This window comes from Artemia sp. Qi Xiang Cuo, chromosome 19, assembly GCF_049724085.1.
Source record: "Artemia sp. Qi Xiang Cuo chromosome 19, ASM4972408v1, whole genome shotgun sequence".
In the NCBI taxonomy this organism is placed as follows: Eukaryota; Metazoa; Arthropoda; class Branchiopoda; order Anostraca; family Artemiidae; genus Artemia; species Artemia sp. Qi Xiang Cuo.
This window is the reverse complement of record NC_142812.1, coordinates 19,077,981-19,093,329: the sequence shown is the minus strand read 5'-3', so window position 1 is coordinate 19,093,329 and position 15,349 is coordinate 19,077,981. Positions and strand designations below refer to the sequence as shown.

The window sequence follows — 15,349 nt, the reverse complement described above, 5'->3', positions numbered from 1 at the left end:
AGCCCCAACCCTGCGAGGGTCAAGCCTATATTGTAAATGTCCATAGAGATCCTACATGGAGATAGACTAATGCTCACTTTTCTTATTAGTGGTCTTTCAGGATAGATTCTATTTTCTCCCATGAAATAGCTCTGGAGAAAACCCTCCTCTTTCAGGGAAAATGTCCTAACCACGCACCCCCTCCCCCCCCCCTCTTCCAAGGCTCAAATTTAGATTTGTCAATGTTCACAGAGATAATAAATAGACATATAGTTCTTAGTTCTTTTTAAATAGACATATATATGCTAGTTCTTTTTATAGGTAAGCTTTGAGAATTGATTTTATCTTTCAAGACATAAATGTATTTATATAATCGAGAATACAAGAGTAATAAATCGCAATAAATATTGATCACTGAAATCCTTTAATGTCAGATAAGTGAGTCTCATAAACCCTTACCTTTTTTAAACCCTTTGACTGTCAATATATATTTAATGTCTCAAAAGCATATCCATTAATGGTTGATAATTTGAGTAGGCTACTCAGTATTCCATAACTTACCTATACTTATTCTGACCACATGTGCTGACTGCTGCTGAGAAGCCACAACATTGCTTAATATTTTCTTTACTATCACTGGTGGTTGAAGCTTGGGATTTAATTCTTGAAAAGATAGATTCAGGCTATTGACTTTCAATTCATGACCAGACTGATCCCTTAAGATACCTGGAATCAAAGAATACTCAAATATTAGTTTAAAAAAAGAAACATGTTTTTTTTAACAGATTTAACTTACAAATTTCAAATATTCACAATCAAAAGAAGAATAGACAGTACCGTACTATCAATATTCAGATCCGTAAAGTACTATTGATATTTGTGACACCAAATAATCTCCCACTTTATTTTCCTAAGTCATGACTATGCACACATAAGAAGTTCATTAAAGGGCAAAAAGACAATGAGGGACATAGTCAGTACTATCAATATTCAGATCCATGAAATACTACTGGTATTTCTGACACCAAATAATTACTTTAAATTACCTTAAATAGCACTTGCTAGCGATGGGACGAATCCTGTGTCCGCCAGCTTCAGTGATGATAGTTAGTCCCCTGTGGGGTACCAAGCAATGGTCCATGGTTTATTGGGCCACTACCTATCCACTGATGACTTGAACGCCTCCATGCTGGTAGGTGTCACTGTTTTTCCACTGAGGGAATTCTACAAGCTGACAACTCTATATGTAAAGAATTTGTTCCTTAGTCTGGTATTTGCTTGTTTCCAGAAAAGCTTATGAGGGTGAGCACGAGTTCTCTTTGAATTGTCCAGTTGGAAAAGGTTAGGAATGTTATCTTCATAGCATTTAGAAGCTTGTATGCTGTTATCACATCGCCTCGTTTGCGTCTATACATTAGAGATGACATTCTGAGCTTGCAGAGACAGGATAGATATGGGACATCACAGAGACCTTTAATACATTTTGTTGCCCTTCTCTGGACTGATTCCATTGCTGCTTGGTCAGTCTTGTCGCTTGGGTATGCAACATACAATTCAAATTCTAGCCTTGGTCAAACTAGACTCTTATACAGCTTAGTAATAAGATTTGGAGGTCTGCATTTGGTGAAAGTTCTTTTGATTAAGCCAAGTGTCTGATTAGCCTTTGCAATAGTTGCTTGTGCATGAATATAGAAATTCAACTCGTCATCTACCAGGACACAAAGATCTCTCTCTGCATGACAGCTGGAAATAGCCTTGCGAGACCCACAATACAATTCATATGGTACTGAGTATGTGGGTTTTTCTTTCCCAGGTGGAGTCTTGCATTTTCCTCCACTGAATTAAAGCTTCCAAATATTAATCCAGTCAGTGAATGCATCAAGGGCCAGTTGTGTTGACTCAATATTTTCTATTGTGTCTGCACAACTAATAAGTTTTTGAGTCATCAGGATAGAGGCTTACCTTGCTAATAAGGATTTTTGACAAATTTTATATATATATATATTGAATAGAGTTGGACCCAATACTGTGCCCTGGGGGTTACCACTTCCTACAGCAGCCACTTTAGAGAAGAACATCCTTTCATCCCTTCCAAATATTTTAACCATCTCTTTCGTATCTGTTAGGAACTGCTTCACCCACTCTACCACATCATCATTCACCCCAGTAGCTAGAAGCTTGATTTGAAGTCTTTTATGGCAGACTTTGTCAAATGCCTTTTCCAAATCCAGTAATATAATGTCAACAGGGAACCACTAGTCCAGAAGATTGGTGACATAATTGTAAGTATCAATCAGGTTTGTTTCAACTGATTGACTAGGCTAAAAGCCATGTTGACATGATGAGGATAGTTTATTCGTTTTTAAGTGTTTCAAGATTGCAGTGTTAACAATTCCTTCTGGAAGCTTCCCAACTGCAGAGGTGATGATTATTGGCCTATAATTGCTTGCGTCTTCTTTGCTTTATATGTGCTGTGTCCCAATCTTGTGGGATACGCTTTTCACCAAGAGATTTCTAAAAAAAAAGTAGAGCTAGTGGGTCCAACAGTTCAACATGCAATTCTTTTAGAAGCCCTGGGTGTACGCCATCAGGTCCCACTGATTCATTTGGGTTCAATTTTTTAGGTGTGTCTCTAGATCAACAATGTTGACAGCTATTGAGGGCGTAAGGGTTATGATGGTAGGTAGGGGGGTTGGAAGAGGGTCATTATCAGGTAGAGTAAATACAGATGTAAACTGCCTATTTACAAACTTAGCAATTTCTTCTGGGTTGTCTACTACTCAGTCATTTACTTTTAGTTGTGTAACCGTGTGTTTGCCAGGTTTATGGGCAGAGGCATAATTCCAAAAGTGTTTTGGATTTGACTTGCTTGCTGCTGCTATAGCCTCCTGATGCTGTTCAAACTGCTTCCTGATAGGTTTCTGACTTGATTTCATGCCTTGGTATATTTTGTGTAGTTATTCTTATTATGTATATTGTGCTTATATAGTCTCCAAAACGTTTTCTTTTATTTCTTGCTCTTCTTATTTCTTTGGTCATAAATAGCAGTATTTTAGGTTTTCAAGCCCATCTTACTGTAGTATTTTTCGCTGAGACCTCTAGCAGTATTTTCTTCATCATAATCTCCTAGTTTATTTTCTTAAATCATGACTATGCACACATTATGAAGTTCATTAAAGGGCAAAAAGACATTGAGGGGCATAGAGAGTACTATCAACATTCAGATTCATAAAATACTACTGGTATTTCTGACACGAAATAATCTCCTACTTTATTTTCCTATGTCATGACTATGCACACAAACAAAGTTCATTGAAGGGCAAAATAAGGACAATTTGGGAGTGGGAAATATGATGATGAGTAGCTGCAAAGTTTGATTGGGGGTGAATGTTGTGATAAGGTAAGATTTATTTCTCAAAAATGGCCATCACTAGCCATAATGGGCCAAATTTACACCTTACGATCAATAAACAAAAAAAAACAAGCAATTATAAAAGGGCTGGCCAGGAAAAAAATTAATCCAAATGTCAAAAATTGTTGTAAAAAATGTCAAAGACAATTAAACTCACACCATTACAATGGAATAAACAAAATAAAAACACAATGATAGTTTAGTCTTGTGAGTAGAAACTAGAAAGAACAATTAAGTTGTTTTTTTTTTACTATAGACAAAGCTAAAAATTTGCAAAACAAACATTATACAATTGTAAGGTAAAAAAGGGGGGAATTACTTATTTAATGTATCAATTATGTACACCAAAAAAACTTCTTCTATATCTTTCAGTGGAAAATTTGATTGGAGTAAGAACGGGAATTTTGTTAAACAAATGAGGGTTGTGAGGTTGAAGGGAAAAATTTGACTAGGGAAAAGGGATTTTGTCTGGAGGTTATGGAAGGCATTGTTGGCAAAATACAAGGAAATTTTTGTTCTCCCTTCTTTGAGAGTGACCAGATTTGCTCTCTAAAGAAGAGAGATATAAAAGACTTTAAGCCGATTGATACTATCAAGCAGCCGGAAAAAATAATCTGGAAAGACTAAGCACAGACCATGTTGGAGCTATTGGGCATGATAAACAAACGTATTTTTTGTGAAGTCAGTTTCAAAACTGGATGCTAAAAAAAAGTTGCACAAAATCAAATAGAAGAAGAAATATAAATCAGTAATGAGCATAAAGGGAAAGATTGCCTTCAAAGGTAAACCCTTGCTTAGCCCTTTAAATTTCACCTGTAGCTGATGGCACCAACAGCTTCATCCCTAGGCAACTTTGAATAGCCCCAACACATCAGAAATGTCAGAAAATACAAATTAGTTTTTTCTCATAAATGACACTTGTGCATCCTTTTGATAGTTACCACTGCTTATGGTGCATAGAAATTATTTTCTTTGTCCTCTAACAGGAGAAAAATTACCCCCTTTGATCATTCCAAAAACAAAAGCCTGAAATTCATGACCTTCACTATAGTGCCATGACATACAGCTGACATACAGCCTGGTGGTACATGGTGAAAATCACAAACACATCAGAATCATCTCAATTTAGGTCTATCTTAGTGGTTTCTATTTCTTGGCCAGATCAGGTTAAGGTCTTTATGTATCTGACTTCTTATGGATGTTTCCTTTCATTGTTTTGGTTCTTTTCTCTGCGACTGTCCTCTTGATTTCTGCCTTTTCACAAGGATTAGTCAGGATTCCTCTTGAGCAGTTTCCCCATCTTGGATTTCCAACTAAACCAATACAAGGGAGGTGTTTAACATTATGTGGCAACCATAAATCAGTCTCAGGGAAGAATTTTCTGTGTCATCTACTGGAGGACTGTTGGTGATAACTGACAGGAGGAGCTGATGGGTATGACAGGAAAAGCACTGTTGATGAGCAGCTACCTGCCAGTCAATCACGATGCAAAAAATACTACACATAGAGTATTAAAATTAAAAAAGGAACTGCCTGTGGACTGGAAACCTTCTAATATATTAGAAAGGCTAGGTTTGTCTACAAAGAGCCAAAAGAAAGCTTTAGGCTGACTATGTCATAAATAGAAATCCTTAGTCCAGAACTTGCATTGTGCCACTTATTAAACTTAGTGTTGTTGAATTGAAATTAAAATTTTATTATGTTAAAATATTTTATGGTCTGGAGAAGCATGTCCATGTTTATGGACCTGTTAATACAGTCTAGAGAAGCACGTCCATCAACCCATTACAACAAGCTAGTCAAGTAGAACCTGAAGGAGCACTATTAATCATTTTCAGCTGAAACAGAACAATACAGGTAGAAAATTACCTCCCGTCTCATTAGCAAAGGCTACTTGGGTTACATTTTGCCAACATTCACTAGAAGTTGTTTGGTTAGCTTTCATTTTACCTCAGGGGAACTTAGTGGCAGGCGATATTTTATTATAGGCAGCGCAATAGCGCTGCCTACGTTAAGGACAATGTTGGCACAATGTATTATTTTTTTTTCTTCTTCAGACCAGGGCACTTTGTATTGAAGGAGTTGTCACAGAAATTTTGAAAAGGGCTCATTTGATTGGAAATTGGAGTGGCTTGTGCCCTTTTTAATAGTCGAAAGTGATTGGAAGGCAACTAACACCTCTTTCACGCCCACCATTTCCCCAAACACACCCAATCAAAATTTTGAGATAGCCATTTTGTTCAGCATAATTGATTTCCAGATAGAAATTATGTTTTGAGGAGGACACTCCCCCACAACCCTCAGGGCAAAGGTTGTAAGTTATGAAGTGGGGGCATATAATAATTATATAGAAAGCGTTGTCATATATTAAATTAAGAAACTTTTTCCACAATAAAAGCTTATCAAAGAAAAGTAAAGAACTCCATTAAACAAAAATTAGCAAAACTAAAATCAAATAATCTACCAAGCGTGAAACTACCGCAAATCAGCATCGATAAGTAAATGAACCCCAAAAGGAACAGAAATTACAATAAATAACCAAGTCAAACTAAGAACAAGCAGAAATTAACATAAGTTGGGCGCAAAACCCCTATGCCTTCCCAAGGCCAGAAAAAAATTTGCACTTTACTGAAAAAATATAAATGTTTTTACTTTTATAACTTTAATAAATCAAATAATATAAACATTTTGATTACTAAATATCAGTATATGTATATTAAACTGACAATACACATTCATTTGTATTTTTTTAGTAAAGTCAGGGCATAACTTACAACATTGCCCCAGGGCAAGTTACATAACTTGCCCTGAGGGCTATGGGGGGAGGGGTTGTCATCCTTAAAGACCTAATTTCCAAAACTTTCAACTACAATGAGTAAAATGGCTATCTAAAAATTTGGATTGGATGTGTTTGGGGAAAAGGTGGGCGTGAGAGGGGGGTTAGTTCCCTCAAATCACTTTCGACTATTAAAAACAGTACTAACCCTTTGAACTTCAAATCGAATGAGCCCCTTTTCAAGTTTCTACGACAAAGATTTAAATTAAAACCTTATATGCCCCCAGGGCATAACTTACAAACCTTGCCCTGAGGGTGGTGGGGGAGTGTCTTCCTCAAAAATATAATTTCTTTCTTGAAATCAACTACGCTGAACAAACGACTATCTCAAAATTTTGATTGGATGTGTTTGGGGGAATGATGGACGTGGGGGGGCTATTTGCCCTCAAATCACTTTCGACTATTAAAAAGGGCACTAGCCCTTTGAATTTCCAATCGAATGAGCTTTTTCAGAAGTTTCTACGACAATACCTTCTTTAAAAACCTTATATGCCCCCAGGGCATAACTTAATACCCTTGCCCCGAGGATAGTGGGGGAGTTTCCTCCTCAAAAACATATTTTCTATCTGGAAATCAACTACGCTGAACAAAATGGCTATCTCAAAATTTTGATTGGATGTGTTTGTGGGAATTATGGGCATGGGGGTGGCTAGTTGCCCTCCAATCACTTTTGACTATTAAAAAGCGTACTAGCCCTTCGAATTTCCAATCGAATGGGCATGTTTTAAAGTTTCTACGACAACGCCTTCTATAATAAACCTTATATGCCCCCAGGGCATAACTTAAAACCCTTGTCCTGAGGGTTGTGGGGGAGTGTCTTCCTCGAAAACATATTTACTATCTGGAAATCAACTATGCTGAACAAAATGGCTATCTCAAAACTTTGATTGGATGTATTCGAGGGAATGATGGGCATGGGGGGGCTAGTTGCCCTCCAATCACTTTCGACTATAAAAAGGGTACTAGCCCTTTGAATTTCCAATCGAATGAGCCTTTTTTGAAGTTTCTATGACAATGCCTTCTATAAAAACCTTATATGCATCCAGGGCATAACTTAAAACCCTTACCCCAAGGGTTGTGGGGGAGTCACCTTCTGAAAAACATATTTTAAATATGGAAATCAACTATGCTGAACAAAATGGCTATCTCAAAATTTTGATTGAATGTGTTTGGGGGAATGATGGGCATGGGGGGGCTAGTTGCCCTCCAATCACTTTTGACTATTAAAAAGGGTACTAGCCGTTCGAATTTCCAATCAAATGGGCCTGTTTTAAAGTTTCTACGACAACGCCTTCTATAATAAACCTTATATGCCCCCAGGGCGTAACTTAAAACCCTTGCCCTGAGGGTTGTGAGGGAGTGTCCTCAAAAACACATTTTCTATTTGAAAATCAACTACGCTGAACAAAATGGCTGCCTCAAAATTTTGATTGGATGTGTTTGGGGGAATGATGGGCGTGGGGGAGGGCTAGTTGCCCTCCAATCACTTTCAACTATTAAAAAGGGCCCTAGAACTCTCAATTTCCAATTGAATGAGCCCCTTTTGAAGTCCCTACAACAACCCCTTCCATATGAAGTGCCCTGCACTAAAGGAAAAAATTAATAAAGGGTAAATTGTGCCAACATTGTTCTTATATGCCCTCAGGGCATAACTTAAAACCCTTGCCCTGAGGGTTGTGGGGTAGTGTCCTCCTCAAAAAGATATTTTCTATATGGAAATCACTTATGCTGAACAAAATGGCTATCTCAAAATTTTGATTGGATATGTTTGGGGGAATGATGGACGTGGGGGAGGGCTAGTTGCCTTCCAATCACTGTCAACTATTAAAAAGGGCCCTAGAACTCTCAATTTCCAATCAAATGAGCCCCTTTTGAAGTCCCTACGACGGCCCCTTCCATATGAAGTGCCCTGCTCTAAAGGAAAAAATAATAAAGGGTAAATTGTGCCAACATTGTTCTTATATGCCCTCAGGGCATAACTTAAAACCCTTGCCCTGAGGGTTGTGGGGTAGTGTCCTCCTCAAAAAGATATTTTCTATATGGAAATCACTTATGCTGAACAAAATGACTATCGCAAAATTTTAATTGGATATGTTTGGGGGAATGATGGGCGTGGGGGGGCTAGTTGCCCTCCAATCACTTTCGACTATTAAGAAGAGCACTAGCCACTCCAATTTCCAATCGAACGAGCCCTTTTCAAAGTTTCTATGACAACTCCTTTGATATGAAGTGCCTGGGTATGGAGAAAAAAAAAAAAAAAAAAAAAAACACATTGTGCCAACATTGTTCTTTGCTTAGGCAGCGCTAGCGTGCTGCCTATGAAACTTCAAAAAGAGCTCATTCCATTGGAAATTCAAAGGGCTAGTGCTCTTTTGAAAGTCAAAAGTTATTGGAAGAAAACTAACCCCCCCTCTCACACCCACCTTTACCCCAAACACATCCAATCCAAATTTTGAGACAGCCATTTTGTTCAATGTTGTTAAAAGTTCTAAAAATTATGTCTTTGAGGATGACAAACCCCTACAGCCCTCAGTGCAAGGGTTAAAAGTTATGCATACAGTTAGTTAGTAATACAGCAATAATGAAGATCATGAGACCATTTAAAGAAAACCCTAAAAAATCTGGAAACTGCAGGAAAACCATCTTAAATGCTTACTTACCTCACACATAAGACATATTGCACTACTTTACCCTCTCCCCCACCTCCAATGGATGGGTGGGATACATATTGCCACTATAATAGCAAAGAGCAAATGCTAACATATTACAATGCCAAATACTAATCTAGCAAGAAAGAAAAGAGTAATTTTCCCTTTGGAATGTTGAAAGTGGGCTGCATATTCACCAATTAGGAGGGGGGGTCAATGAAGCGTTTCACCTTTAGAAAAGAAATGAGCAAGTATTTATTTTTCAAAGTTGTTTTCTAGAATGCTTAGGGCTTCGTCCAAATGACCCAATGATCTCAACTACTTTCCCGAGATATGAAAAAACTCTCATCAAAATTTTTCCATGTAGATAACATATTTATTTTGTAAATTGTAATTATGTACCCCAAATTTCAATTTTGGGGTCAATAATTAAAAACATGACAAACCAAAAAGCTGAAAACCAACAGGGCATTGAAAACAGAAAAGAAAAAAAAATCAGTGAACAGACACAAGAAAATGGTAACATCTGTACAAGTAATAAGAAGAGGGAAAGTAGCAGGATGTTTTGTTGTATTTTTCCATAATACAAGGGACAAAAAGTTTTTTTTTTTTCAGAACTGGAGATACAGCAGATAATGGGAGAGAAGGCTGGGAAACAGCCCAAGGAGGATGGAATCTGGCTGGGGAAGTCCTTTTGGAAAAAAAATTTCTGTGCAAAAATTATTGTTGCATTTTGAAAAACAAGGCATAAAACACCTCTCGCATGTAAGCATTTATAGCCTAGCTTCTTTTTTAGGAGGGGATATGGACTTTATTTCTTTTGAAAATCATTTGCATGGGGTATTTTTGGATGGATTCAATTTTATCTTACTCTTCCTTGGAAATGTCATGCTGCCAAACTGGACAAGCAAATTCAAGATGAGGACAGACAAAGAAAGTATGAATTTTAAAGGAATGGGGAGGGGGATGCTAAATGTATTTGAGAGGTTACAGATGCAGAGGTTACAGAGAGGGACAGATGCATTACCATAGCAATAAGGTTGATGTTTTTAACATGGATACCCAATTTAAATTAGAAAATACTGCAATGCAAAATGATGTAAAGGAAGATGAAGAAATTTCAGGAGGAGTAGGATTACAAAACTGGAGTGGGGATTTAAGGAAAAAGACTGGCATTATCATGGATTTAGAAGGTTTTACTCTCATGTCCAATTCCAAGGAATCTTGTGCAATGCCAATGGTTATGATCATTAGATTTTTTGAGGAAAGTTTCAACAACCAAAAGGTCATTGAAAAATTTCCATTGTTCAAGAGTCTATTTGGTACTTATCTGTTATAGCAACCCCACTCCAGAAGTGAAGTTGGGTTAATCCCAATGAAATAGACCAGAACATGATAAAAAATATAATACTTTAGAACGAATTTGGGCTATATATTTGCACATTAGGGGGGGGGGGTAAAGTATAGCAGGGCTGCATGCAAAATGTGTTAGCTAATATTATTCTGCATATTATGAAGTAAGAATTATTTTCTAACTTCATGCTGTGCAAATACTTTACCCCCACCCCTCTCCCTAATGCGCAAAAATATAGCCCAAATTATACAAGTCTAATGTATTCTGTCACCTGCCACTTGCTTTCCCCTGAGCATAAGCTAATTGTTTCTTAATACAGACAGATGCAACCAGTTAGTTCTCAAGTTTTACACAGCAAAATTCTTGAGTGGGGTTGCTATAACAGATAAGCATCTATCTATTTTACAAGGTATTACTTTTATAACAAAAGTGTTGTAAAAGGTCAGTGCCCTTGGGGGGAGGAGAGAGCTGAGATGAATACTTCAAAATACCTTCTCAAAGGATCAATCAAGTTCTAGATTAATTCTTATGCTTAAGAGTTTCATTAACCTTCTTCAACTACTTTCTAACAGGGGCATAATTTGCTAAGGGGCAGGGGGGAGCAACTGCCTCCTCTAAACCCCAGTTGCCCCCCCCACTCCCATCAGAAATATAGTTTCTTCAAAAAAAATGCCAAAACTAAGATACATAATTCAAGCATCAAGAGAAACAGGTCAGTTTTCTTTAATATATCTTGCCTTTATGGTAGGCTGCTATATGGCTCATTTTTCATTTTTTACTTTTGTTTTCATTTGATTTGGAAAAATTCGCTTCAACATTGCCCCCCCACAGGATTTTGGCAAAATTACACCACTGATTTTCAAGATAGACAAAAACCCCTCATCTAGAATTTTGCTAGCTTTCCTTGAAATGTTGTTGAAATGTCATAAATTGGGTTTTAGTATAGGCTTGCCTATGTAGCAGACTGCAACAAGAGGTGGATGCCAATTAAAGAAGTTAATTGACAAACATTGTATTTTAAACAAGTTTGGAACATAAAAAATCAGAAATTTTTAAAGATGAGCACAGAACAATACCTTTAACATTAATGTAAGATCAAATTTGAGAGGAAAACAAGCTGCAATGATAAATATATACAGGGGAAGGGGTAAAGTTCAGGACATTAAAAGATCTTTCAGTGACACTATATAGGCTGTAGGCCTATATCCATTGCTGAAAGTTTCATTTTCCTCAGCCTACCCACTTTCCAAGAAAGCACAAAGCTCACAAACTAGAATTTTGACCAATCTACTTTTAGGGCTGATGGAAGTGATTATTTTATAACAATTAAAAATAAAGGGTAAAATTCTACTACAGCTGCTTTTGGCTATATTGGAAAGGGGTTAGGCTAGGAAAATGAAACTGTCAGGGATGGGTCTACATGCTAAAGTATGTCAGAAGAAGGTATTTTGAAGTACATACCTCAACTCCTTCTCCCTCTAGAGGGTCCTGACCTTTGATGGCCTTTAAAAATCTGTGCGTTATAAAAGTGAAACCTTGCAAAATAGATCTTTGCTGCCTTTAAAAGAGCCATTGATGTAGAATGGTCATTGAAGCTGTGGCAAACTGAGTGGGGTGCCATTGAGACATCCAATCATTGTCATCACTAAACAGCAATTTTACAGGATTTAATCCTTATTTTGCTGGACAATGTGATTTAAGGTAAATGAACTAGCCAACAACAAAATTGCTTTCAGAGTCACAACTTTGCTCAATCCCAATTTATAAGGTTTTAAATATATGCACACATTTCCTAAATTTTGAAGAAAAAAAAACACATTGGTATGGCTTAAAACTGTACTCAAATGACAGGAATTGCATTTTCAGAACTAAAGCCAGGGGAAAAGAAACTTATAGCGGAAAATTAAGGTAAAATATTGTTTTGTCAAAGTTTCAATAAGTATAGGAGCTATTATGTAGACAAATTTCAGGACTCTCTAGAGGGAGGAGTGGATGTAGGTACTTCAAAATACCTTCCTGGGACATACTATGGTATATATTTCACAGTTTGTATTATTGACTTATGAAAAAAGTAAACATACCATTCAACATCTTTTTGGTAAATTTCTAGGTGGCACTATAATATAGCTAGGATGAAAATGAAAACTTCATTTGGTGCCCTTTTTTTACACACTCTCATAATACAATAATTGCTTCTGTTGCAAATTACATCTTGAGCCCTTAAAAGGGGCCCAAAGATATTTTATATGAATTATGAAAGAGCATAAAAAAGCATCAAATGATGTTTTTACTTTCATCCTAGCTAAATTATATGGCCTAATACAAATTTAACTTGAACTTTACCCCCCCCCCTAATGTACAAATATATACCCTGAATTGTCAACAGCTAAGTTTTGAACTGCAAAATTCAGTGCTAATTTTGTTGACAGCATGAATTGATAGGAAAACTTGAATTGGGAGGAAAACAGTTTGAATTGAAAATCAAGTATTTTGTAGGTTAAGTTATAACTTCTTTGTGTGGTTACAAAAATAAAATACCTTTGGGGCTCCTTTAAGGGCTCAAGATGCATTTTGTGACACAAGCAATTATTGTATTATGAAAGAGCATGAAAAAGGCATCAAATGATGTTTTCACTTTCATCCTAGCTAAATTATAGTGCTACATAGAAATTTAAAGTCTTTTTTTATTGCTCTTTCCAAATACAATAATCATTTTTGTTACAAATGAATTTTACCTCACACCTATATGGCCTATACAGGCTATACCTATTCAAAGTATAATTTTGCACATTAGGGAGGTGGGGGGGGGGCAAAGTTCATTTCTGATGCAAATGAGAGGTAGGCTAAGTATAAACTATAACCCCTACTTCCCCCTAGTCTGCAAATATATAGCCTACCCTGAATCAGTATATAGGCTAGGGGTGGGGGTAAAATTCAGAGCTAAAAATCTGTGTGTTATAAAAGTGAAACTTTGCAAAATAGATATTCTGCTTATATGAAGTACAGTAGGCCTACAATTGTTTTCAGCTACACAACTTTGCTCAATCCTAATTTATAAGGCTTTAAAGATTTACAAATACATTTCCTACATTTTTAAAAATAAACCATTAATGTGGCTTAAAATTCTACTCTAATAACAGGAATTGCATCTTCAGAACTAAAACCAGAGGAAAAAACTGATTACTGAAAATTTAGGTAAAATGTTGTTTTGTCAAGATTTCAACAGGTGTAGACATGGGTAAATATATACCAAATCATATTATTGAGTTAGGAATAAAGTGAATACACCATTTGATGCCTTTTTTATGCTGATTATGAATATAATAATCATTTCTATTGGAAATGGATTTCAGCACCCCCTATATAGGGTAAAAGACCTCTTTTTGGGAAAGACCACTTTTTTTTGGCATTTAGGAAAGATAGTACTGGGTTTTTGGACCACCCCTTTTTATTACAATATGAAGCAATGTGAGGGTAGCAACAAGAGGCTCGTCTTCATGATCAAATTTTCACCAAAGATTTGTCAGCATAAATTGAAAACATGGTCTCTGTTTTGAAAACCAACTGGAAAGAGAAATTATATTTAAATATTTGTGATTTATAGAATGAATATCAAGCAATAAAAGTTAATTTCTAGAATCAGAAGAAAATCAGCTTTATGTTAATATATGAATAAAACTGAAACACTAAAAGGATATATACATCAAAATAGGACAATTGGTATTTCCAAAAAGAGGTCCCTGCAGGTAAGTCAATAAACTAATAGTTTCAAGTGGTTGATATTAAATAATTTAAATAACAACCATATTGATGCATTGCTTAGACTTTTAGCTAGCCTATCCATTACTATACCCAATCCTTCTCAATTCCTCTTTGGTAACAAGATGTGAGGGTTTTAGTTTTACATAATTTTGCTCAATTGGATACTGGTTTTTTACCCTAGCCTATAGGGTAAGACACCCAGTAGTTGGACACTTTAATCACTTTGAAAACTTTTTGACATTTAAACTACTCTAATTACTGTATTATACCACCTAGAAACTTAATTTTTATATCAAAAAATTTCTGAAGAATTTCTGAACAAGTAGGTTACTAATTCAAATAGTTTCACTTGTACAGTGCCTCCTATTTTTGAATTTACTAACAAGTGACAATTCTGCCTAAACTCCGACATACAAATGGCTCATTGTAAATTGGTTATTAAAATAGTATAAACGATTCTGTCCGAGAATAGGCAGGTGGCCGACTACTGGGTGTCTTACCCTACCAATTCAGAGTATATATTTATAAATTAGGGGGGGGGGCAAATTTTGTTTCTGATGTAAATGGGAGGTAAGTTTAAAATTTACCCCTACCCCTCCCCCTAATGTAGAAATATATACCCTGAATTGGCATATATAGGGGGGGGGCCTAAAATTCATTTCCAATAGCCTAGAAATGATTATTATATTCGTAATCAGCATAAAAAAGGCATTGAATGGTGTATTCACTTTATTCCTAACTCAATAATATGATTTGCTATATATTTACCTAGAACTGTCTTCTAGGCATATTTCAGGACCCTCTAGAGGGTAGAGGTAGGTACTTCAAAATACTTTCCCAGGACATAGCCTACTTTAGCCGTAGACCCATCCTTGAAAGTTTCATTTTCCTAACCTAACCCCTTTCTAAGATAGCCAAAAGTAGCTAAAGTGGAATTTTACCAGGCCTTCTACCAAAATAAGCTGAACAGATAAAGTTTTCCTACCCTCAATTGTCACTTCTGAAAATGGAAGTAATGCTTCATTAAAAGTTAAATTGTTCTTTTTAACCAGATTGTCAGCATCTGGAGACACTAAGGTTGCAATGTGTGCCGGAAAAGACCTATGCACAAAATATTTCAAGTCTGAGTCCATTATTAGTTAAATATTCCTTTTCAAAAAATCGTCATTTGTTCTGTAGCTGGCGTAAGATTCTCTATACAGTGTTTACACATAATAAAAAATACATTCCCTCTCCAAGCCGAAAAAATTCTTCCCAATCCCATACATACACAGGCATTAGCTGGCTACTGGTTTCAATTTTATTTGACCACCTTCACTTTATAAAATGAAATTAGAATGTGCGCATTATCTCTAAGT

General features: G+C 36.3%; 1 protein-coding gene across 1 annotated transcript in view; it reads right to left on the bottom strand.

Annotated features, from left to right (window-relative positions):
- l(3)76BDm (trafficking protein particle complex subunit 8 homolog l(3)76BDm) overlaps window positions 1–15,148 on the bottom strand; it is a 183,895-nt gene extending 168,747 nt beyond the window's left edge. The window contains exons 1-2 of the mRNA XM_089104758.1: window positions 14,977–15,148; window positions 541–705 (exon numbers count right to left, since the gene is read on the bottom strand). Of these exons, the coding sequence (XP_088960884.1) occupies window positions 541–705; window positions 14,977–15,124 (313 nt within the window). The 5' untranslated portion in view covers window positions 15,125–15,148. The remainder of the gene's footprint in view (window positions 1–540; window positions 706–14,976) is intronic.
- Window positions 15,149–15,349: the final 201 nt, after the last annotated feature.